This window comes from Chrysochloris asiatica, unplaced genomic scaffold (genome assembly GCF_000296735.1).
Source record: "Chrysochloris asiatica unplaced genomic scaffold, ChrAsi1.0 scaffold00004, whole genome shotgun sequence".
NCBI lineage: Eukaryota > Metazoa > Chordata > Mammalia > Afrosoricida > Chrysochloridae > Chrysochloris > Chrysochloris asiatica.
The window spans coordinates 24083794-24108175 of record NW_006408522.1 but is presented as its reverse complement, the minus strand read 5'-3'; the positions used below and the strand labels follow the sequence as shown (position 1 = coordinate 24108175).

The following is a 24382-nucleotide window of genomic DNA, read 5'->3' as shown; positions in this document are numbered from 1 at the left end:
CGGTGCAGTTAATAACGCAGTGATTATCCTACAATACCATACCAGGACGCCTCAACACGGATTGTTGTTGTTGTTCTAGTTCAGTGCTGTCAAGTTGGTTCCAACCCATAACGACCCTGCATAAGAGCAACTGGTAAACTGAAACCACTAACTTGCAGTTCAAAATGACTTTGCAGTCCAGTGCATTAACCAGCAACACACCAGGATTCCAAATACAGCTTAGACACATGTTGCATTATTGTTGTTGTTGTTATAACATCGTCGATCCTTAGAAATTCCCAGCTTTCTATTGTCCATAAAAATAAAAATAACCAAAAACCAAGCCCACTGCTGTTCAGTTGATACTGACTCATGTTGTTGTTGTTGTTATGTGCCATGGAATCAATTCTGACTCATAGCGACCCTGTACAGGGTTTCCAAGGCCGTTAATCTTCACGGGAGTAGAATGCCTCACCTTTCTCCTGCAGAGCAGCTGGTAGTTTAGAACTGCTCACCTTGTGGTTCGCAGCCCGATTCGTAACCACGAGACTACCAGAGCTCATGTTGTTGTTAGGTGCTGTCTAATTGCTTCCTACTCATAGTGACCTACACACAGCAGAACAAAATACTGTCTAGTCCTGTGCCATCCTCCCAATCAGTTAAACTAGAGCCCATTGCTGCAGCAACAGTATCAATCCATCTTGTTGGGGGTCTTCTTCTTTTTCACTGACCCTCCACTTCATCAAGCATGATGTCTTCCTCCAGAGACTGGTCCCTCCTGATAATATGTACAAAATATGAGAGACTAAGTCTTGCCATCCTGGCTTCTAAGGAGCCTTCTGGCTGTACTTCCTCCAACACAGATTTGTTTGTTCTTCTGGTAGTCCATGGTATTTTTAATACCAAACCATAACTCCAAACCATAACTCAAACACATCAATTCTTCCTTATTCACTGTTCAACTTTTACATGCATAGGAAGCTATTGAGAATACCACGGCTTGGGTCAGGTGCACTGACATTTTTGCTCTGACTCATAGTGGCCCTACCTATATAAGGTTTCTGAGACTATAAATATTTATGGAAACAGACAGCTTCATCTTTCTCACTCAATGTGGCTTATGGGTTTGAACAACAGACCCTGTGGTTAGCAGTCCAGTGCTTATCCTTCAGTTCTACCAGTTCTTGTTAGTAATAGTAAAGGAAGGCTTATTTACTGCCGCTGGATGAAGTAACAACTAACTCTGACTTGTAACTATAAGACTTAACATAACACTGAAGGTAATGAAACAAGACAATGGCTTCTCTGGAAAGACATCCCAGAAAGTCAGTTGCTTAAAATGACCAGCTAAACTTGCTGGCTGGGTTAAAACAGACAACATCCACCCCTACTCGGAACTGGAGTTTAAATCAAATTAATCTTTCTAGCTGTATCATTTCTGAAAGATGAAATTTCACTTCCTGACACAGAAAACTAACTTTATATCAAAACAAAAATTTAAACATAGTAAATACCTAAAATATGAATTTTTTTTTTTTTTTTTTTTTTGTGATAGGGCAGGTTTTCAAGCAAGCAAATCAGCTAACGTCTTGAAATGTTCAAACTATGCTCATATTCAATATGAGGTTTATTTCTACTAGCTGATAAGAGAAACAAAACAAACACTGTTGTCACGAAATGGAGGAAAGTCCGCCTGGCCCCAGGGTTCAAGTTGTTGTATCTAGAACTCTGTGGTGTGTCTGTCTAAGTCAATCTCCTAATGTAAGTCAATCTCATTGTGATATTTGAATTAAACTCTGCATTTTCCCTGATCCAAAAATAAAATTAAAAGCTTTGGGAGTTAATTTCAAAAGTGTTATAGATTAAAAAAAAAAAAAAAAATGGGGAGTAGGGGAGAGATTCTATCATTTAGTATAAAATAGTCAGCTAACTGAGTCACAACTAAATTCATGTATTCATTAATTCCAACCAGTTATTGAGCTCTGACTTTACCGGAGACAACCTCAGGTGAGCTCCTTTCCTTGCTACACTAGAAATTCTAAGTTTGGGGCAGCTAGCAGTTGCCCCTCTGACTTGGGTACAGTACTGTCTGGCCACTTGACTTCCAGTGTTCAAACTTGAACCTCTATCTGAGGATGCTCAACATCAAGGTAATTAGGGTGATTCATCGAGTGGAGTCGGCAGTTGGGGCTTCAGAGGCAGTTGCCTGGGCTTACCTTCTGGCTCACCTGTTGGTAAACTACTTGACAGTACTGTATACCTCAGTGATGACATATGTAGAATAGAAACAGTGATAGCATATAACCTACCCTCAGGTGATGAGAGGATTAAATAAAGGTACTTAGAAATGTGCCTGCTATGTGGCATGTACTCAATAAATGCCAGCTATTACCACTGGATTGCTAACTACAAGGTCAGTGGCTCAAATCCACCAGCCACTCCTTGGAAACCCCAACTCAACAGCACTTAACAACAACATTATTTTCAGGACCTGGTTCCCCAAGAGCTACTTCCAAGGAATCACTTCAAATGTTAGAAACCTGAGAGTGTTATGCCCCAAATACAAGCTTGATGACAGCCCCTGCCAGCTAGTGCCAGGGAATGGTGATGGTAGTGGTTCTGTGCCATTGAGTCAATTTCAGCTCATAGTGACCCTATTAGTGCTTCCAAGGATATAAAGAATCCAAAAGCCTCATCTTTCTCCTGCTGAGTGACTGGCAGATTTGACCTTTTGACCTTTTGGTTAGCAGCCCAACTTGCAATCCACTATGCTACCAGGGCTCCTAGATGCCAGGGAATCTGTTATTGTTACGTGCAGTAGGGAAGTATATTAGTACTTTTGAATGATTATACCAGCTCATCCCTAGAAACATTTGTTTGTCCTGGAAAACGTTTTTGTAGACAGACATGGAGAAACTTTGAGCAAAATAATCTAATCAAAAGGCATTGCAGAATTGGGGGATTTGGATGACTCCTTTCTTCATTTATCCAGTGAATAAAACAACTGAGTTTTCTCACAGTTGTAGGATTTGAAGAGGGAATAGAGACAAAAAAGGATCATCTTTGCTATTGATGCAGTTGTTGAACACCAGGCATTTTGGTCTGTGGGCTGAGTGAGTTTGCTAATACTTGAAGCAGCCTTATCTCACCAAAGTCAGATCGCCTCATCTCACCATCAACTGCAGGAGTCCTAAACAGCCCCATGCATTCCTGCAGAGCCACTGGAAGGTTGAGCTCTGGAAAATTGATGGTAGTAAGGTAAAGGTCAGGATTCACTCTATGAAGATATGCAAAGCCCAAAGAGAAAAGGAAAACAGGAGATGCTGGACCCTAGCTCCACTCCCTACCCACAAACCCACAGGTCAGAAAACTCTCTCCTGGGGAAGCAGAGTGAGTGAGGAGGTACAGAAAAGCTTACAGTGTTATCTGGGACTGTCCCTCCAACTGAGAATGGGTGGTATGGGGACAAAGGATGAGCAGGAAATAAACATTCTCAATCAATTCTGGAACCATAATAAAAAAAAAAAGGGCAAAGCTATACTGTCCAATATGGTAGTCACAAGTCACATGTGGTTATTCAACGCTGGATTTGTTAAAATTAAATAAAACTTAAAAATTCCATCACTCAGTTGCATTAACCTTGTTTCAAGTGCTCAGTAGATTCATGGGTCTACTGTGGGGCACTGGACTGTAGACCACAAGGTCGGCAGTTCAAACCCACCAGCCACCCCTTAGAAACTCTATATAGAATTGCCATGGTCATGAGTCGGAGCCAACTCGAAGGCATTTACCAACAACATCAACTGGCTTTATATTGGACATCACACATGTAGAACATTGCTCCATTGCTAAACATTCTATTGCACAGTATTGGGAAACATGGAACAATGACTTTGTGGAAACTCTTCTAAATAGGTGATTCATTTTTAAATCAATGTCAAGAATGTATGCATGGTTTACTTATCCTTGATACCTGCACAGTACTTGCTTTTCAGACCTCATCCTGCAGGTTTTTAAGTAGCAACTAAGTGTATATAAAGGAGCTCTGGCAGCGTAGTGGTTACGAATTGGGCCATGAACCTTAAGGTCAGTAGTTTGAAACTACCAGCCACTCTGTGGGAGAAAGATGAGGCTTTCTGTTCCCAGAAAGACTTACAGCCTCAGAAACCCTGTACAAGGTCTCTATGAGTCAGAACTGACTCCACAGCACATAACAACAACAACAACAAGTGTACATAGGAGTCTTGGTGTGGCACTGTGGGTTAATGCTCTGGACTGCAAAGCCATTTGAATGGCAAGGTCGGTGGTTCAGGCTCCCCAGCTGCTTCTCGAAACCCTGTACAGCATCGCTATATGAATGACTGGAACTGAGTATCGGTCCACATCCACTTCCCACTGCATCTGCCTTGATCTTAATAACAGGAGATGTTCTTCTAGCAGATGTGTTGCTGTTGTGTGCCGTTGAGTCAGTTCTGATTCACAATGACCTTATGTATAAATCTTCCTTGACACAACGGTTGCAATGAAGAGTTCAAACATTCCAGCTTCTAGTAGATACCAACCCCTGATGTGCTGTTCCTAAATCTTGAATGAGTTGAAAAATAGACGGACATGCTCATTTAAATTGCATCTAAAATAAATGTAAATAGATTGTGAATGAGAATCTGGCAGACTCTCTTATGTATATGAAAGCCAAGTCACAGTACAGAGACGAACTTCAAAACTTCTGTTTGGTTAACCACTTCCACACCCCAACACCTTTTGCTTATTCTTGGTTCTCGAGTATCTTCTGAAGAATTGAGGTGGCCAGAAAAATAAGTACTTCTCTACTTAAAGTTTCAATTCTTTTGTGGAGAGACAGTCTACTGACTAGTCTCTTTGGACAGGAGAATTCTGTAGACAAAAACTACGATTTAATGAAAAATGACTGCTTCTGGAAGGATAAGCAGTGCACTGTTAACTGCAAACCAACCAGCTGCCCCTTGGAAATTCTATACAGGGTCACTATGAGTTAGAACTGACTTGACAGCATTTAACAAGAATAATCCTATTATTAAGGATTAGTATTACAGATATGAGAGAACAGACTGGTTTTTAAGTACTCATGAGCATTTGGGGGAGCATGGTGACACCATACGATAAGCACTGTACTGCAAACCACAAGGTCGGTAGTTTGAGCCCACCAGCCAGCCACTCCATGGGAGAAAGATGAGGCTTTCTGCTCCTGCAAAGATTTAAAGCCTTGGAAACCCTATACTGGGTTGCTATGAGTCCAAACCACCTCTAGGGCACTTAATAACAAAAACAATGAACATTTTAAAAGATTTTGTTTACATAAAATAATTGACATCTCTCTGATTTTAAATCTTTTGCATCTATAAGTAAAAAGTTACCAAAGAAAATATGCCAAGTGGTAAACATTCAGCTTCATCTAAGTTGTCATGTTATTAAGTAACAAATCAATATAACTTTTTTCAACATTTTAAACTTGAAATTTTTTACTAATAAATATTGGTCTTCTCCCCTTAATTACTCTAAATTAGTGTGGATTTATTACATTTGCAAATGTAAATACTTCTGCAAAGGCAGTATTTTATTCTGAGATAAATTCTTTAAGTAGTATCAAATACTCACAGCAACAAATTGGTTATTTTCTAATTTAATGATGTCTCCCACTTTCACATTCATCCATTTTTCACTCTGTAGCCTAAGGACAAAAAAAAAAAATTAATTTATTTCAAGAAGAATAATCAAAGGAATGTATTACAATTCAGTATCAGATAAAAGGTATTACAATTCAGTATCAGATAAAAGGTATTACAAATCAGTATCAGATAAAAGAGGAAGTAGATAATAGCTTCCTATAATGTCAGATTCAAAGGAGCCTTTTATAGCTAAGCTCTCTACTTAAGTGATGTGGAAACGAAGCCCAAAGAGCATAAATGACATGCCCTAGGATACCCAGTGAGTTAGTGGTAAATTCAAGATGCCTAACTCTTTTTTTTTTTTTTTTTAATGTTTTATTGTGAATTATATGATAGTTTACATGAGAGAACTTTAGTTTTACATTCATTCAAGATGCCTAACTCTTGACTGAGTGCTTGTTCCACCACTTTACGATGCCAACTTTAAATAACAGCTATCAACTCTTGTCTGCCTTGTCTTGGACAGAACATTAGAAAAGGTAGAGAGGGATTATAACTTCAGTCCTTGGAATTCTTTTCAAACTGCATGCTAAGAAAATATAGAAATGTCACAGCCATTGTCACAGTAATTCATTACACCGGAGACAATAAATAAAGGTGAGGGAGATCAGTCCAAAGCAATCACTAAAATGTGAGGGAGAAAAATGATACAAATTTTGGAACGGAGAACAACAACAATGAATGATAACAATTTTGGAATGAGAAAGACCACCTACAAAAGGATCCACAGCACTGAGGCTAAGTGATGGGCTTTGTGGCATCCTAACTGTCTAGAACCAAGAACTCTGAATGAAGAGCATCACAGCCAAGATGCTGCATTGCTTTCTTGGAAATTCATGTATACAATGAAGCCCTACATCCCCCTTGATCAAGTTCAAAGGGTTTTATGATGAAAACCTGTTGTGTGCAGTTGGTCAGGCCCCTGGTGACAAGTTAGGCAGGGCTGCCCAGAGCAAGACAAGCCTCTGAAAACAGACCACCTGGGTGGGCAGTGCAGTATGATGCTAGTCATCCTTCTGAAATCCTCTGAAACATAAACCAGCTTTGTTTTCTTGGCTGGAAGCCTTCATCACACTTCTGTTTTAGTCATTTCCTCTTAGAAATTCAGGGTGGGATGAGTAGGGTGGATTTTCCCCTAGCTAAGGTGGGCAAGTTCATTTCAATTGTGCAGTTAAAAAAAAAAAAATAAGAAAAACAAAAAGCTACTTTTCTTATTTTATAAGTTGGGAAAAACAGTTTTAAATATCTATAACTCAAGAAACCAAACCCACTGCCATCTAGTCAATCCCAACTCAGCAACTCACAGAGCAGAGCTGCCCCACAGGGTCTCCAAGGCTGCAATCTTTACAGAAGCAGACTGTAACTTCTTTCTCCTATGGAACAGCTTGTGGGTTTGAACCACATGTCTTTTGGTCGGCAGCCAAATGCTTTAACCATTGAATCACCAAGGCCTTTTATACAACTGTGAAATACGCCTCACACTAGCAATCATGCTGGGACATTTGGCGTACATGCTCATAGAAGTTCTTCTTTAATAGAGATCCAAGTACACGTTGTTCTGGAAAGTTTCCAATTTTATCTTTAGCCAGAATGCAAGAACTTTTCCAGTACCATACGTTTGTGCATTTTATCTAGCTCAACAACAATGGGAGAACCAAGGCAGCATTCTAAATTTCATTTTATTTGGGTTAGCAATATGGATTCTAAGCTGGTTTACCTTAACTTACTTTTTCTCAAGCTCAGGATCATAAAATTCCCCCTATAAAACAGTAGTAATTGGAAAGATGTTCATAAAGGGTGGGTGGGATCTGAGGAAACGACACTGAATTAACTGCTATACTTGGAAAAACACTAGAACAAAATCCCTTCAAGAAAAAAATCTGTAAACCCCAGAACATGCAAAGAATCCCAGATATGGAAGAATCTGCTGTGATAAATGCAAAATCCTATCAAGATAATATAGAGGAGGGGAAAATGTCAATCAAATTCTCATGCCCAGCAAGGTGTGTGATTCACACCTTACCTGTATTTTAACCTCTACTTTTAACTTGGGATCCTAACATGGCACTGTAGGATAAACAATGGACTGTTAGCCTCAATATCAACAGTTCAACTCACTAGCTGCTCTTCAGAAGCCCTATACAGGATCACTATGTGTCAGAACTGATTAGACAGCACTGAACAACAACAACACTTTAACTTACCAAGTATTTCTAAAAGTAAAAAAAAATACAAAACAAAACAAAAAAACCTCCAAATAAGTAATCTGACCATCTCTTGCTAAGATCTGACTATTAATCTACTAATGTTACCTGAAAAGTCAAGAAGGCAGAAAATGTCTTTAATCTCATGTATAAACCCAGCCTCCCTTACTCTAGCTCTCCCTAGGCATCTTTCTGTCTTTTTATTTCTAGCCACCTGCCTGCCCACTGTCCAGAATATCTGATCAATAACCATCAGTCTCCCCAAATTCCCTATCCCAATTGATCTAGTTGCTATTCAAGACATCTTTTGACACTCACTGTAGTCTTGGTCACCTACTTTCTCACCTATCCCAATATAAAATCCTCCCCACAAAAGGAATGCATATTTTGCTTCCAAAGTCTGTGAGTAAATATTCACCATACTGATAACTCTCTAGTATGCATACGGACACATTCTGTGGGCCACAGTATCAACTCTGTAGGATGTAGGTCATAGGAAACATTCACCAGGCAAGCATGCAAGTCACATAAAACTCTTCTGGGAAGGCATATGCAACCATGGGAAAACTTTCCTCAAATAAATAGTACCCCAAACCAATTAGCAATCTGAAATAGGCAAGCTACATAAAACTACATCAATAATCTAAATAATGGACCAGCAAATGCATCTGCTAGTTTTGTGAACAGCATTCTAACAGAAATAAAAGTGAGCACAACCCTAATAAAGTAAGAATACGATAGAAAGTAATTATATAATTTGGAGAAATTGTCATAACAGAATGAAAGGTAAAAGAAAAAAGTGGAAAATAAACTCATTAGAGAGGAGATTTGTTAAGTTGGTGTTGTTAAGTACTGTTGAGCCTTAGCAACTCTGTATAGGGTTTCTGAGGAATGGCTGGTGAGCTTCAACCACCAACCTTTGTGGTTCAAACCCACCTTGCAGTCCAGCACATTTACCTGCAGCACCATACCAGGACTCCAGAAAGGAGATAATATTCTATAAATGTAACTAGAGTATTACAGAAAAGATCTTGGAGATCCTGGTACTCCATGGGGTAGGTGACACATTCATGTTTAGCCCCTTGTTGGATTTTAGACCTGCAGAATCGTCAATATGTATAGTACAATTGTGCAGCATGCCAGTTCTGACTCATGGCAACTCTGCATAGGGTTTCCCAGGATGTAAATCTTTATGGGAGCAGAAAGCCTCACCTTCCGATAGTACAATTAAGGAAATTTTTATGATCACATTATTTTCAACTCTTTTCCATCATATAATTTTAACTGCATTTAACTAGGACCTCAGAAATCAGTTTTAATGGGTACTGATGCTTTAACAGGACACAGCTTCAAAAACACTCAAACTTACTAAACAATCATAAAAAGACCTACAAATACATTGGGAAAGTTTGCTTTTTAAATCCAGTCATTTTTCTTGCCCTACCCACAATCACCACCTTTGACAACAACATAGCATCAGAGACATCCAAGCAAGACAGGAGGGGCAGACAGGAAGATTTGCTTTGAAGCTTATCTTCAAAATATTTCTAAACTTCTTCCAAGATTTTACCCAGTACAGTTATTAGGCTTTGTCATCATCTTGAAACAATGAAAACAGACACTTTCTGGCTCTGCATGTGTGGTACATCTGTTCTCAGAATTCATGTTTAAAGTGATCTTGCCTCATACCTCTGCCACTTAGATGCAGGAAGGCTGGGTTGGTTCTGAAGATAGCACTTGTCTGCATAGGCTCAGCAACTGCAGACTTTGCTTTTACCTTTGCTAGAGAAAACCCTTGTGTTCTCACAGAGCAGGGAATGCCCCTCCCGCCCAGGAGCTGGATAAGATCTTAGAAATCATTTGATTTGTCCCTGCCAAGACACCCAAAGTTCCAGCCATCACATTGTTGTTGTTGTTAAGTGCCATCAAGTCGATTCTGACACCTAGCAAACCTGTGTAGGTGTTTGACGTTGCGGATCAAACCGACCTTGCCGATCAAGCAGACTTGCAGTCCAGCGCATTAACCCAGAGCGCCACACCAGGACTCCAGCCATCACATTGTTGTTGATGGTAAGAACCGTGGAGTCGGTTCCGAGACTCATTGTGACCCTGCACAGGGTTTCCGAGGCTGTAAATCTTTATGGGAGCAGAACGCCTCATCTTTTTCCCACGGATCTGCTGGTAGTTTCAAACTTCTGACCTTGAGTTTGGCAGCCCGACTCGTAAACACTACACTACCAGAGCTCCTTAGCCATCACATTAGGTGTGAGTTCATTGTTTAACCAAATATAGCAGGCTAATTTTTAAGCTGATAATTTTGTATGGTCCATGAATGATGTTATAAATTGTGGCAGAAAAAAAGTTCCCCACCCCTGTCACAGAGAAATTGCCATAACTCAACAGCACCTAATAACAACAACATGAGTCGAAACCAAATTGACTTAACTACAACAACAAATAATAAGCCAAATATCAAGACATTGATCCACAAAATGCAAATTCCATAAACACAGAGAGAGGAACTGTCACAGAAGAGCAACTAAAATTACTTTATTGAAAGAGTTTTGAAAATATACACCTCTCTCAGAATATCAGAGATAGCTTCTGCACCTAATAATATGAGCCAAATTTGTCTGAACCTACTTCTTCCTCTCGAGGCATAGGATACTAAGCATTTTAGGCTTTCCTGAAAATCTCCTCAAGAAAATGCAAATCTGAGAGCGAGATAGCACGCTACTAGGTTCCATGTCACTGAGCTGTTGGCTCCAAAATCTGGAAAGTTAATATTTATTTGGGGCAAGGTACCAACCTTAAGGGACAGGGGTTTTCAACAGACTCCTTGAGGCTCCAGTTGTCTTTATTATATTTTAATGCTCCCAAATCACACAAACTGATTTAGCAACTTAGGCTTCTGAAAGGAGGATATTCTGAAAAACTAGAGAAGTGCTGAGATAATAGAGAAAATAATAAAATTCCACATCATTGATCTCTCTAATTAATTAATCTATCTACAGACACTGAGCCTGGGTTCTTCTTTAGTCTCTGTTAACCCTATAACATACGGAAGGTATTCCTTTGTTCAGACAGAGTTTAATGTGTTCACTGCTGTAACCTCATATTAGTTCATACAAGACAGTAAATAATTATCGAATGAATGATAATTTAATTAATAGTATTTATTCTTGCTATAAATGTGAACCACTCATTGCTAAAACATTTGCTGACTGAGAGCACTTCATGAATGCCTAATACAAATTAGAAAAGCCAACGTTTACTTAATGTTTGCTGCATTCCAGGGATTGTGCTAATGCCCTCATTAATAAAGTTGCCAAATTAAAAAAATACAGGCTACCCCGTTAAATCTTAATTTCACATAAATAATGAATATTGTTTTATACACTGAAACCTGTGAGAGCCGTAACTCCACAGCACTGCCATGTTTTTCTGGATCTTACTTCTGTCTTGACAGTCTTCCCGCTTTTCTACCACTCATTTTTGTGGAAAATATCTGTATTCTCCCTCTCTGACAGATGTCCACCTTACATAGTGTCTGACTCTCACAGGTTTAACTGTGTAACTAACTACACCACATGCAGTATTTTGATTTAATATGGAACATTTTTAGGCATGGATCTCCTCTCATTCAAACCTCACAGATCTCACCCATGAGATCGTTACTGTTAGCATCCCTATCTTACAGGCAAGGAAACTGAGGTTCAAAGAATTTAAGACATTTGCCCTATTTTATATTATTTATTAAAATTGTCTATGTCCACACACTCTTATATAGAAATTCTGCTTTCAAGAATTGGTAGTTTGAGCTCTGCAGGAGAAAGATGAGGTTTTCTGCTCCCACAAAGATTTAGAGTGTCGGCAATCCTACACAGGGTCACTATGAGTCCGAATCGACTCAACGGCACATAACAACAATTTTTAAGAACTGATCATACAAGTGTTCAAAGAAGGATGGACAAGAACATTTATTGCATAATTTTTAACAGCAAACACTTAGAAACCACTAATATGCCCATCAAGGAGCTCTGGTAGCATAGTGGTTATGAATCAGGCTGTGAATCACAAGGTCAGCAGTTCGAAACTACCAGCTGCTCCATGGGAGAAAAATGAGGCATTCTGCTCCCATAAAGATTTACAACCTCGGAAACCCTGCTCAGGGTCGCTATGGGTCGGAACCAACTCAGTGGCACTTAACAACAATAACAATATGCCCATCAACTAAAAAATTGGATAGATGTGCCATAGAGTACCTATCAATCATAGTTCACATACGCAATGCAATACAATGCCGCCACTAAAAGTAATAAAGTAGGCCTAAATGTATTTGTGGAGTCCTTGTGTAGCACTGTGGGTTAATGTGCTGGACTGCAAGGTCAGTTTGAACTGCAAGGTTGGTGGTTCAAGCTGTTCCTCTGAAACCCTACAGAGGGTCACTATGAGTCAGAATAACTTGACTGCACTTAATAACGACAACAAAGTACACTGATGGAGTCCTGGTGTGGCTCTATAGGATAAGCACTGGACTGCTAACCACAAGGTCAGTTTGTTCAAACCCACCAGCACTCCTCAGAAACCCTAAACAGGGTCACTATGAATCAGAATCAACTCAACAGGACTTAATAACAACAACATATATGATAGTATAGAATGTTCTCTAAGTACATTGTTCGGTTAAAAACAAACATGTGCAGAAAGGAAAGCGTGAGAGGAAACACTGTTTGGGAAACAATGAATTTCTGTTTATGGTGATGAGAAATTAGGCATTCATTAAGGGTAACTATTGCATAACATGATTAATGTACTTGTTATCACTAAGTTGTATACCTGAAAATGTTGAATTGGCAAATGTTGTATTGCATACTCATTCCATACTTATTGACAATGCTAAGATCCAAAGATCAGGTTGTCATACAAAAATCAGCATTACGTGAAATTGCAGGATGTCCTCATCAGATTCCAAAATGGAAGACGCCTATAGCATCACATAACTTTCAAACCACTGAGAATCATGAACCTGCCAAGCTGACACATTACCTTAGCCATCAGAGCCCTTGGTACTCTCACCTCACACCTCAGCATTCACTACTACTGGCAGATGTGCATTATTAGTGTGTAAAACAGTCAGAGGACAGAGATTTTCCTGTTGTAAATGTGAAATATCCAGATAGCAATAATAGTAAAAAAAAAAAAAAAAAAGTGAAAAGTAGGTGTGTTTATTTTTGCAACAATAATAAAACAAACATATGCACAACATTGTATATGCATGGTAAGAGTCTAGCTGTTTGGAGCAAGGATATATGTACATATACTTGTATATATGTGTTTACAGTCACAAAGCATGCATGGAAGGACATACAAAAAACAATTCAGTGGTTGCACTACAGCAAGAAATGAAACAGGGAGCTGAGATAAAAGAAAATATTTATTTTTATTGTATACTCTTTTGTACTATTTGGTCTTATATGTATTGGAATTTTAAAGGCAAATTGGAGAGAGAAAGATAGAAGAACAGAAAACTTTCCCAAGATCACATGTAACTAGCAGGGCCAAGACTGGAACCCTAATCCATCGTGTTGCCAAGTCTATGCTCTTAATAAAACTATATTTATTTTTCTTTTTGAGTTTATTTTCAACTGTGATTATCTATTGCCTATTTGGAAAGAGAATGGTCTCCAAAGAACTGAAGGGATTCAGTCCCAGCAATAGAGTCTGCTTCCAGCCAGTTTCAAAGACAACTTGCAGCCATGGTCCTCTGTCCCAAAGGTTAGTGGACATCAGCAGTTTCTGGTTCTTTTCAATCACAGCACTGTCAGAGCCATAATAGAATAAGACATACAGGTTGGCCCTAATCTCCTAACAATACACTGGTGAACAGGATCAAATTACATTGAGAATGAACATAATGCTCATATCTTTGGAATCTACTTATTTTGTAGAAAACATATGTTTTCCTCCCATTTATTCCCTTTTATTAGAAAAATGCTTGTGCTGAGGCAAAATCACATGGGGATGGCTGTAGTCAGCTGCTGAAGATGCTCTTTCACTGATTTTGCCAAGAGGGAGGAGGAAGGAAGAGAGGAAATGATAATGATGTAGTCCTACAGCATGGATAATTCTGTTTAGCAATCTGCTGAGAAAGAGTAATCAATCTTATAGATGTCCTGCCTTATTTACTTAAATCATGATAGATCCCATGGTGCATTGGTCAGATGCAAAACCACACACACGGTTATGAGTTGGGCTGCTAACCTCAAGGTCAGCAGTTCGAAACTACCAGCTGTTCCATGGGAAAAAGATGAGGCTTTCTGTTCCCATAAAGATTTACAGCCTCAGAAACCCTACTCAGTGTCCCTATGAGTCAGGACCGACTCCATGGCACACCACCACCACCATTTTGAAAACAAAATAATGAACTCACCTACTAAACCTGAACTGCTTGAGAGTTATGCAGAAAGTGCATTCTTTTTACACATTTCCCTAATCCCTCCCCCTGAATCACTCTCCAAAGAGTCACTGTTAATTCTGTTCATTCTTAACAGGATTCTGTTAATGGTGAGTAGACTACAAAAAAAAAAGTTAAAAAAAAAAAAGAGCTATGAGGAAGACAATTCTTTTGCAGATGCTGAAGGAAATACCTTAGATCAATGTAGAAGAAAACAGAACTATTTAGGTCTAAGTTGGACTCCAAAGAAGCACATTCAGGGAGAGATTTATATGGAAGAAGTTTACTGGCAAGTTTTCTCTAGATTAATCTGGTGGAGCCAGTTTTCTCTCGATTAACCTCAGCAATTAACAGCTGCTAACTAAAACTCTGATCATTTGAACTCACCCAGGAGCCTCATGGGAGAGAAGACCTGGAGATCTGCTCCCATGAAGACTACAGCCTAGAAAACCCTATGGGACAGTTCTACTCTGTCACATGGGGTCACTACAAATAGAAACCTACATGAACGCACTTAACACTCATGGAAGCATCAGTCAAGAAATAAAAAGATGTATTGCATTGGGCAAATCTGTTGCACCAGACCTCTTTAAAGTGTAGAAGAGCAAAGATGTCAGCTTGAGGACTAAGGTGTGCCTGACCCAAGCCATGGTATTTTCAATAATCTCATATGCATGCGAAAGCTGGACAATGATAAGGAAGACCATAAAAGAGTTGATGCTTTTGAATTATGGAGTTGGAGGAGAATATTTGAAGTACCATAGATTGCCAAAAGAATAAATAGATCTGTGTTGGATGAAGTACAATCAGAGTGCTCCTTGGAAGCCAAAATGGCCCAACTTCATCTTTCATACTTTGGACAGATTATCAGGAGGGACAACTCACTGGAGACGGATATCATGTTTGGTAAAGTGGAGAGTCAGAGCAAAAGAAGAAGACCACCAACGAGATGGATTGGCACAATGGCAGCATGAGTGGGCTCAAACGCAGCAATGATTGTGAGGTTGGCCCCAGACAGGGCAGTATTTCATTCTGTTGTGCTAGGGTTTATGAGTCAGTACCGACTCAATGGCACCTAACCACAACAAGCAACACTACTCATGTGGGGTAGAGGAAGCAGATCCGGGTAGAATGAGGAGTTGACCTATAAGACACTCACAGCAAAAGCCTCACCCAATCCCATGGGGAACTCCGGAGTTAGGAAGGCTCCTCAGAGTTAGAATAAAGAGCCAGACTTTTATATCCCAGCATCAAGCAAGGGGAATTCCTGGAGAGGACTTATGTTTGATGGTTGTATGTGGGCAGCATCTCCCGTAGCTGGAACAATAAATTCTGCAGTCCTGAGAGAAATATAGGTAGTACAGCAGTGTAGCTGCTACAAACGAAAGCACAATCCCCAAGGTTGCCACTGATATGTTCATATAGTCATAACATTCATTTTTTTAAGTCTAAGCTATTTCACCTTTCTCTAGTTCTACTTTCAACTCTATAAAGTCAATGTGAGCAACGGCCATGAATGTTTGTGTTCTCTTTCACTCCATTTGAAAACCTTTAGAAAAAAATCTGTAAAATCTTGGGTTATCCAATTCACCTCCTCTTCTAGTAGTTAGTAAGTATAGTTGACTGATAATTCTTTTGTGTCTAACCTTTAAAAGAGCCTTGGTGTGGTGTTGTAGGATAAGCACTGTATTGCTAACTTCAAGGTCATTTCTGGTGTGGTGTTGTGGGTTAACACACTGGACTGCAATGTTGGTTTGAACCATAAGGTCGGCAATTCAAGCTCATCAGCCACTCCTTGGAAACCCTATAGAGGGTTGCAATGGGTCGGAATCAACTTGACGGCACTTAACAACAACAACAACAAATGAGTCAGAACCAGCCTAACTGTGTACAATAGCAACAACCCATAAAATAATTCTATATATAATCAGTAATGATGGAAATATGCTAGAACAATGACTATGGAAAAAATCACAATTCCTTAAATGTATTTATTCCTTATATGAAGAATATATTTTGATGAAATATATTAGACTAAATAGACCAACCATTCTTCTCACCTAAGTTACCACACTGTATTTAGAGAAATTAGAAACTTTGCTCTTAGCCACTTCAATCGTGAGTAACACTTCCCTTTTTGAAAAACACCCACCCTAAAAGAAGATTGCTCCCAATGGAAGAAAAGAAAGTCTGAATGATCTTGGCTTCAGGATAAATGGTCTATGTTTTCCAATTGCTTCAAATGACAGTTTAATCCATTTTCTTACATAAAGCCACATTAAGGGTAAAATGTCTGTTAAATGAGGAAAGAAATATCAGTTGCTTAACATGCCAACTAATCATGGGTGCCATTCAAAAAAATAGTCAAAGTCAAAAAGAAAATCCAAAGACATAAACTTGGGTCCAGGTGCCTCGGTTACTTTTTTAACACAAAGTACAATAAGGATATAACCGGAAGATGATTAATTTATTTACTTTCTAGATTTTCAGAGTTGTATTAAGTTTTAAACACCTTTTTAAGAAATGTTTTAAAGTTATTTTAAATTAAGTTATAAGGTTTGGTTTATCATTTTGAGTTCTTGTAGGTTGTTGTTGTTAAGTGCCATCTAGTCCATTCCAACTCATAGCGACCATAAACAGGGTTTCCAAGGAGCAGCTGGTGAGTTTGAACCACCTACGTTATGGTTAGCGATCCAGTGTTTATCCTGAAGCACCACATCAGGACTCCAGGTAGAATTCCTAATTGGATGACTGAACACTGGGTGTGAGGTAGTCCTTCATTATGAACTGAAGACTGCACATAAGGAGTACTCTGAGACAGGCATTGTACTGGGTGTTGAGGTTATAAGTGGAATTGGGTATAGGAAATACCCAAAGACTAATGAAAACCTTAAATCTGGCTCTTAAATAACCCCAGTTAAAATCATTTTTGTCTTCTAGTACCTAGAGCATATGACTCTTCCTCTAATCAACAGCGAGGAATACCTGTACTTTGCGAGAATGACCTCAGTGTTAGATTGATTGCCATACAACTGTCATCAAAAATCCAGAGAGAAAAGTGATAGACCAGAGAGATTGTCTAATGAAGGATATATTAACTTTCATTTCTCAAGATATTCCAAGCTCTGTCCCCTTACACAGTGAGCTCATCAGAAAACTATATGCCTGGACTGTATTATTTTGTTCCCTCTAGACTAGTCTTCTCAGAAGCATGACTTAACAACATGCCAACGAGTTTCAATCAGGACCTACTTATGGTCATTAGTAAAGTGTCTCTGCTTTCTAAGAGTTCAACTATTATAGCATTCATATTTTCCTCAGACCAAGATAAAGCCTATTGCTCAAAATATCCAGAAATACTTTCCTTCACTGAACAATCAATTTTGTGCTCTCCACACCTTCCTTTGTGGAGTGATAAGATAAGTACTAGACCACAAGGTCGGTTTGAATTGCAAGGTCAGCAGTTCAAATCTATCAGCTGCTCCTCAGAAACACTATATAGGGTCACTATGAGTTGGAGTTGACTCAATGATACTAAAACAACAACTACAACACCTTCATAATGAGGAGGAACAAAGGTCAAAGTAGTGTTTCATATTCATGTATGATGAGTCTTATTGGACTAGTTTAACAAATTTTGGAAATTTTATAGAAAAATTCTGTCCTTTGAGGAAGACACTTTGTAGAAACAATATTGATATTTGCTTAAATAAAATACTATTCAGGATGGACTAGAGGTTTGTATCCATTTTAAGAAAATCCATACATTCTTAAAGAAGAGAATACTACTTCCTGTTTATAGACGAGATGGTGTAACATAGTAGAATCTATCAGCTGCTCCTCAGAAAAATCATAGTAGAATCTATGTTGTAGAATCCAAAGACATAGACTTGGGTCCAAGCTTTACCACCAACTAGCCATGTAACTTTGGTTAAGAAACTGATTGAATTCCCTTTCATGACCTGCAAGAATTGGTACTCAGAACACTTCATTATTCACTAGACTGAGGCTGTTAAAATGGGGGGAGGATTTCACCTGACATCCCTTTTTCATGATTACTTGCAAGTTTCCAGTGATTACATCTATGAAAGCATTTTCTAAACTGTAAAATAATATTTAAATATATTTTTTAATGTAAAGCACTGTTTTGATTAAGTGCTGACAAGTTGATTCTGACTCGTAGCAGCTGTGTATAGGGTTTCTGAGGAACAGTTTGTGGGTTTGAACCACCAACCTTGCAGTTCAAACTGACCTTGCAGTCCATTGCTTATCTTACAGTGCCACATCAGTATTATGAGTATGTTTTATTATTATAAAGTGCTTCATTATAACAATGCCACTATCTTATTTTTTCTCTAAGTCCTCGAAAGAGCTATCCATATATCTCTTCTTAACTGCCATGCTTTCTTCAATCAGACTTTGGTCTCCACCCTTACAACTGTAAATTCTCTTGTCATTCAACATGTTGTTAAAATAGATATCAGTTCTCAATCTTCATTTTATTCAAGAGTTAGCCACTCCCTCTTATTCAAACACGTTCTTCTCCTTAATTAAAACATTCTCTTAATTAGACACAAGTCGATTATAATTTATGTCAACCTCATGTGTTACAGAGTAGGACTGCTTCATAGGATTTTCTTGGCTGTAATCAAAAGGAGCTCTGGTAGTGTAGTGGTTACAAATCAGGCTGCGAACCTTAAGGTCAGTGGTTCGAAACTACCAGCCGCTCCACAGGAGAAAAATGAGGCTTTCTACTCCTGTAAAGATTTACACCCTTGGAAACCCTGTACGGGGTTGCTATGGGTCGGAACTGACTCCACGGCACTTAACAACAACAACAATCGTTAGGGAAGCAGACTACTATCCCTTTTTCCATGGCATTACTGGGTGGGTTAGTGGTCAAGCACAAACCATTTCTGCAACTCAGGGACCTTTCAGATCCTTAACCAACCCTTTCACTTCTTATTGTCTTCAAACCATATAGTGTTCCAGAGTTCCTTTCTCCACCATCTAAATGGCCAAATGACTCCTTAATTAATATCTTCAGCTCAGACCTCTCTCCTAAGTTTCAACTGCCTGTCCTACATCTTTACTGAATAACTAACATTTCAATAGACCTGTGGTCCCCTCCTTCCAGGCAAAACCCAACAAACACCACAATAATGTGCTCTCTTCAATTAGATTCTTAGCCAAAAATCTCAGATTATCAGCCCCAAATCACTCCTTCTGTTTCCTCTCTTCAAACTTGCCTAACCCCAATTGGCTCTACCTTCGAAATATGTCTCTATCTATAGGTATTAGATGATATTAAGAAAATGCTGCTACTTTTTGGATATAGTGACGATATTATGGCTAAATATTTTAAGTCTTTGTTAGGGACAAATATTTAAGTATTTGCTGATAATGTAATATGATATGCAGAAAATAAAAATTCAGAATTATTTAAATGAGAGAAAAAGAGCAAGAAGTTGATGTTGGTGGCAGTTGGGTCATATGCAGATAAGTGTTCATTGTTCTGTTCTACTTTTATGTATGTTTGAAAATCCATAGGGAGTTCTGCATGGTGCTGTAGGATAAGCACTGGACCGCCAACTCAGTTCAAACTCACCAGCCACTCCTCAGAAACCCTATAGGGTTGCTATAGTCAGAACCAACAGGAGGTTGGTTAACAGCAACAACAATATTTATATATTAGTGACCTACACTTTGAGCTGTTAACTACAGGGTCAGCAGTTTAAATCTACCAGTTGCTCCAGGGGAGAAAGATGAGGCTTCTTGCTCCCATAAAGATTTATAGCCTCAGAAACCCTACACAGGGTCACTATGGGTCAAAACCAACTCAATGGCATACAACAACATATTTGTATATCATACAAATATATATAATTAAATATATACATAATTGTTTTATATGGAGTCCTGGTGTGGCACTGCAAGATAAGCACTGGACTTCAGGTCAGTTTGAACAGCCAGCCAGGTTGGAAACCCTATACAAGGTTGCTATGAGTAAAAAGCCAACTGGAGGGCACTTAACAACAATAGTATATGTATATATGTTATATAAATATGTTCATATTTATATAATCCTACAGCTTTTTACATACTATATTTATATAACGGTGCCATACAATAATCACTGAACTATGAGGTAGGCAGTTGGAGCCCAGCAGCTGCAGGAAGAAGATGAGGTTTTCTACCTCATCAAAGATTTAAAGCGTTAGAAACCCTATTCAGGGTCTCTGAGAGTTGGAGCTGATTCAACAACACTTAACAAAAACAATATATATACACTGCAAGGTCAGCAGTTCAAACCCACCTGTTTCTCCTCAGAAACCCTATACAGGGTCACTATGAGTCACAACTGACTCAACAACACTTAACAACAACAACAATATTTGTGTGGCACTGTAGGATAAGCACTCTACCATACGGTTGGTTTGAACTGCGAAGTCGGTGACTCAAACTCACCAATCGCTCCTTGGAAACCCTATACAGGGTCTCTATGAGTCGGAACCGACTTGAAGGCACTTAACAATAGCAACAATATATGCCAGGCAGCAGGCCAGGCACTGGGGATAAATTTAGTATGGTAACTGCCTTGAAGCAACTTACAGTCAATATGGGGAGTCTAAAGCAGACTAGCTATTAGCTGTAAACTAACATGTACAAAATACTGGGGAAGGGCCAAGATGGCACTGATCGTTCTCTCTCTCTAAAAAACATATTGGAGGCAGTTCCAGAGATGATAAAGCCAGATAGATGAAAAAGAGCGCATTGCAGATTTAAGAAAGGCTGATGGTTCTGTGTGATTGCAGGAGACTACTTGGAGGCTTGATTGTAATATTGTTGTTGTTAAGGCTATCGAGTCAGTTCGTATTCATAGCAACCTTGTATAGAGTTTCAGGGAGCGGCTGGTGAGAACCATGGTACGGTTTTGAGCAGGCATGTACTTCGAATTGAGCTTTTTTAGAGAATAAAAATTGACAAGATTACGGATGGTTTAGCACAACTCAGTCCTGCTTGTAGCTGTTGTTAGTTTCTGAGGAGTCAATTCTGCCTGTGTGTACAGGGTTGGGCTGCTCCATAGGATTTTCAAGGCTGTGATCTTTCAGAAGCAAATCCCCAGGCCTGTTTTCCAAGGCTCCTTTGGGTGGATTCAAATCGCCAATCTTGCAGCTAGTCATTGAACACTTAGCCATTTGCAATGCCTAGGCACTCAGTTCTGCCTAAAGAAACATCACATTCTGCTAGCAGAAATCTTGTGTAGACAGCCTACTGTTTCCCACTGGAAGAATTTCTTAAAAGACAAACTTAAAATACATTTTTTAAACAAAACATGAAGAAATACTACAGACAAACAATAAGGCCAAGGATATAAATAGACAAGTCACAGAAGAGAGAAAAACAATCAACTACTAAGCATTTGAAAAATATTCATCATTTATAAACCAAAAGATTTGAAAACAAGACATCTGTTTATACTTATCAAATTGACCTAGAGTTTTCAAAAGGTAATACTCAAAGCTGGAGTGGTGCTAAGGGAAAAGCACTCTCATCCTTTCAAATGGAAGGATAAATTAGCACAGACTTCCTAAAAAGCAATTTGACAATCTTCATTAAGAATCTAAAAAAATTAAAACTCCATGCCTTCCATTCCTTAGAAATGTAGCCTAAGGGAATAATTGCTGCTGTTAAGTGCCATCAAGTAGCTTCTGATCCATAACAACCCTATGTAGCGTTTCTGAGGAGGGACTGATGAGTTTGAACCGCCAAGTTTTCGGTTCAAACAGACTTTGTGGTTGAGTGCTTATCCTACAGCACCACACCAGGATTCCAAAAGAATAATTAGAGATACACATAAAGTTTACATTCAAAGACGTTCCTCTCAGAGTTGGTGATAAAAGCAAAAAATAAATACAAACAATCTAATTATCGAACACTAGGGAAATGATCAGTTATAGCACACTTATTATGTAGTTAGTAAAATATTTTAAATATTTTTATGATATTGATGAGTTATAATGTCAAAAGGAAAAAACAGAATACAAGACTGTATATATTGCATGGGGTTTTTGTATATTTGCAAAAACAAATACAGCAATGCTTTTCTTGTAAAAAAGTGGAGATGTTTACTTTTCTGAGATTTTTACATTTTTAATTAATTAATTTTAGCAAATGGCTCACCTCTGTTAAAAAGCCTCTTCTGACCCCAAGACTGGACCTGTTCCTCAGCACTTCCATATCAGTACATTAATGCCACCTTTATAATATATATTATATTAAAACTATCCTTGTGTCTGTCTCCCCCTACAAAATGTGAATCCAGAAGATAAGAAATGTCTTGTTCATCATATTTACTACATAGACCCAACCAATGATCATTGAATCGATTCTCACTCATGTGTGTCAGAGTAGAACTGGGCTCCATAGGCTTTCCAATGGCTGAGTTTTTCAGAAGTAGACCATCACAGCAGACTTTCCTTCAGAGATACCTCTGGGTGGATTCAAACTGCTAACCTTTCAGTTAGCAGTTGAGCACATTAACCTTTTGCACCACCAAGGGACTCCTGCTACATAAAAGGCACACAGTATTTGGTAAACTAATTTTGTCCTGTCATTGTGGGCTAGGTGTAGGATTATTAACCAAAATGTTGGCAGTGGCAGTTCACCAGCTGATCCACAAGAGATAGAAAAGGTTTTCTGCTCCTATAAAGATTCACAGCCTTGGAAACCCTTTGGAGTGGATCAACTGTCCGCTGTAGAATGGCTATGAGTTGGAATCAACTTGATGGCAGGAAGAAAAATAAGGTCAACCTACCATTTTTATAAAGCATAAAAACTTCATCCTAGAAGTCAGTGGAGTCCAGAAATGATTACATTTCCTCTGGCCCTATTCACTGTCTAGATATTATGAGATTTCAAGGGCTTACAGTCTTATTCAAAATCTGTAAAAATATATAACTACATATGCACAGAAGACACTGTCTCTCTCCTGAATTTTATTGCTGGGAATTGTATTTTTGACTTGATCAATTAGGAAATTTCATGCCAGTCTTGCTGGCCAAAAATTGGGTACCATTTCAACAGAACATATATGTGTTTGATATTGCCGGTCCCAGATCTGAAACAGCACCAAATCTGCAAGCCAATTCTAAACATTTATGTTGCAGTCCTTTGTATATTTGTTTGCATAAACTCCATTTTTATCCCCACAGCTTTAGACATCTACTATTCTTAAATGCTCTATTTTAAAGGCATCTATTGAACATATTTTCCTATCAATCTTTTGATATTAATTCCATTTTTCTTTCCTCTTTACCCCTAGAAGAGAGTGAAAAGGGAGATAGAGTAAGGGAGAAATTTGGAACAAAAAGAAAAGTCTAAAGATATTTTTCCAAAGCAATTTGACAATTTGTTTAAATATAAGAAAAAAATGATAGCATTTATGACTGTTGGAATCCAAAAGAATTTAGACTAGAGGGGAGGAAATGTGCCTTGAAACTGATCAAGTGGGAAAGAGAAAACCCAACCAAGAAAATAGGACATACAAGTATGTAAGAACTAGTTCTCCAAGTGAGAAGCCATGTTACAGCACCTTCATTATCTGATGGGACACCAATAAATGTAGCCATGTCCCTGTTTTTATTTAGATATGTTCTTACTCCTCTTGGGAAGCTAGGTTCTATTATTTTAAAAAAATATTAATCTATTTGTATCACCCACATTTCAAGAGGAAGTATTAAATGAAAGAAGACAAATTTCCATTGAAGTCATGTACTTAGCAACTTGCTCAGCATACAGGTTGAAGAAAAACGTGGCATCAGGATTGGAGGAAGACTCATTAACAACCTGCAATATGCAGATAATACAACCTTGCTTCCTGAAAGTGAGGAGGACTTGAAACATTTACTTACGAAGATCAAAGAGCACAGCTTTCTATATGGATTGCATCTCAATGTCAAGAAAACAAAAATCCTCACCACTGGACCAATAAATAACATTCTTATCAATGGAGAAAAGATTGAAGTTGTCAAGGA

The 24382-nt window shown here is 38.6% G+C and overlaps 1 protein-coding gene across 1 annotated transcript in view; it reads right to left on the bottom strand.

The window, feature by feature from the left end:
• Nucleotides 1-24382, bottom strand: part of ATP8B4 (ATPase, class I, type 8B, member 4) — a 266323-nt gene that overhangs the window by 156210 nt on the left and 85731 nt on the right. The window contains exon 6 of the mRNA XM_006831865.1: nucleotides 5614-5686. Within this exon, the coding sequence (XP_006831928.1) occupies nucleotides 5614-5686 (73 nt within the window). The remainder of the gene's footprint in view (nucleotides 1-5613; nucleotides 5687-24382) is intronic.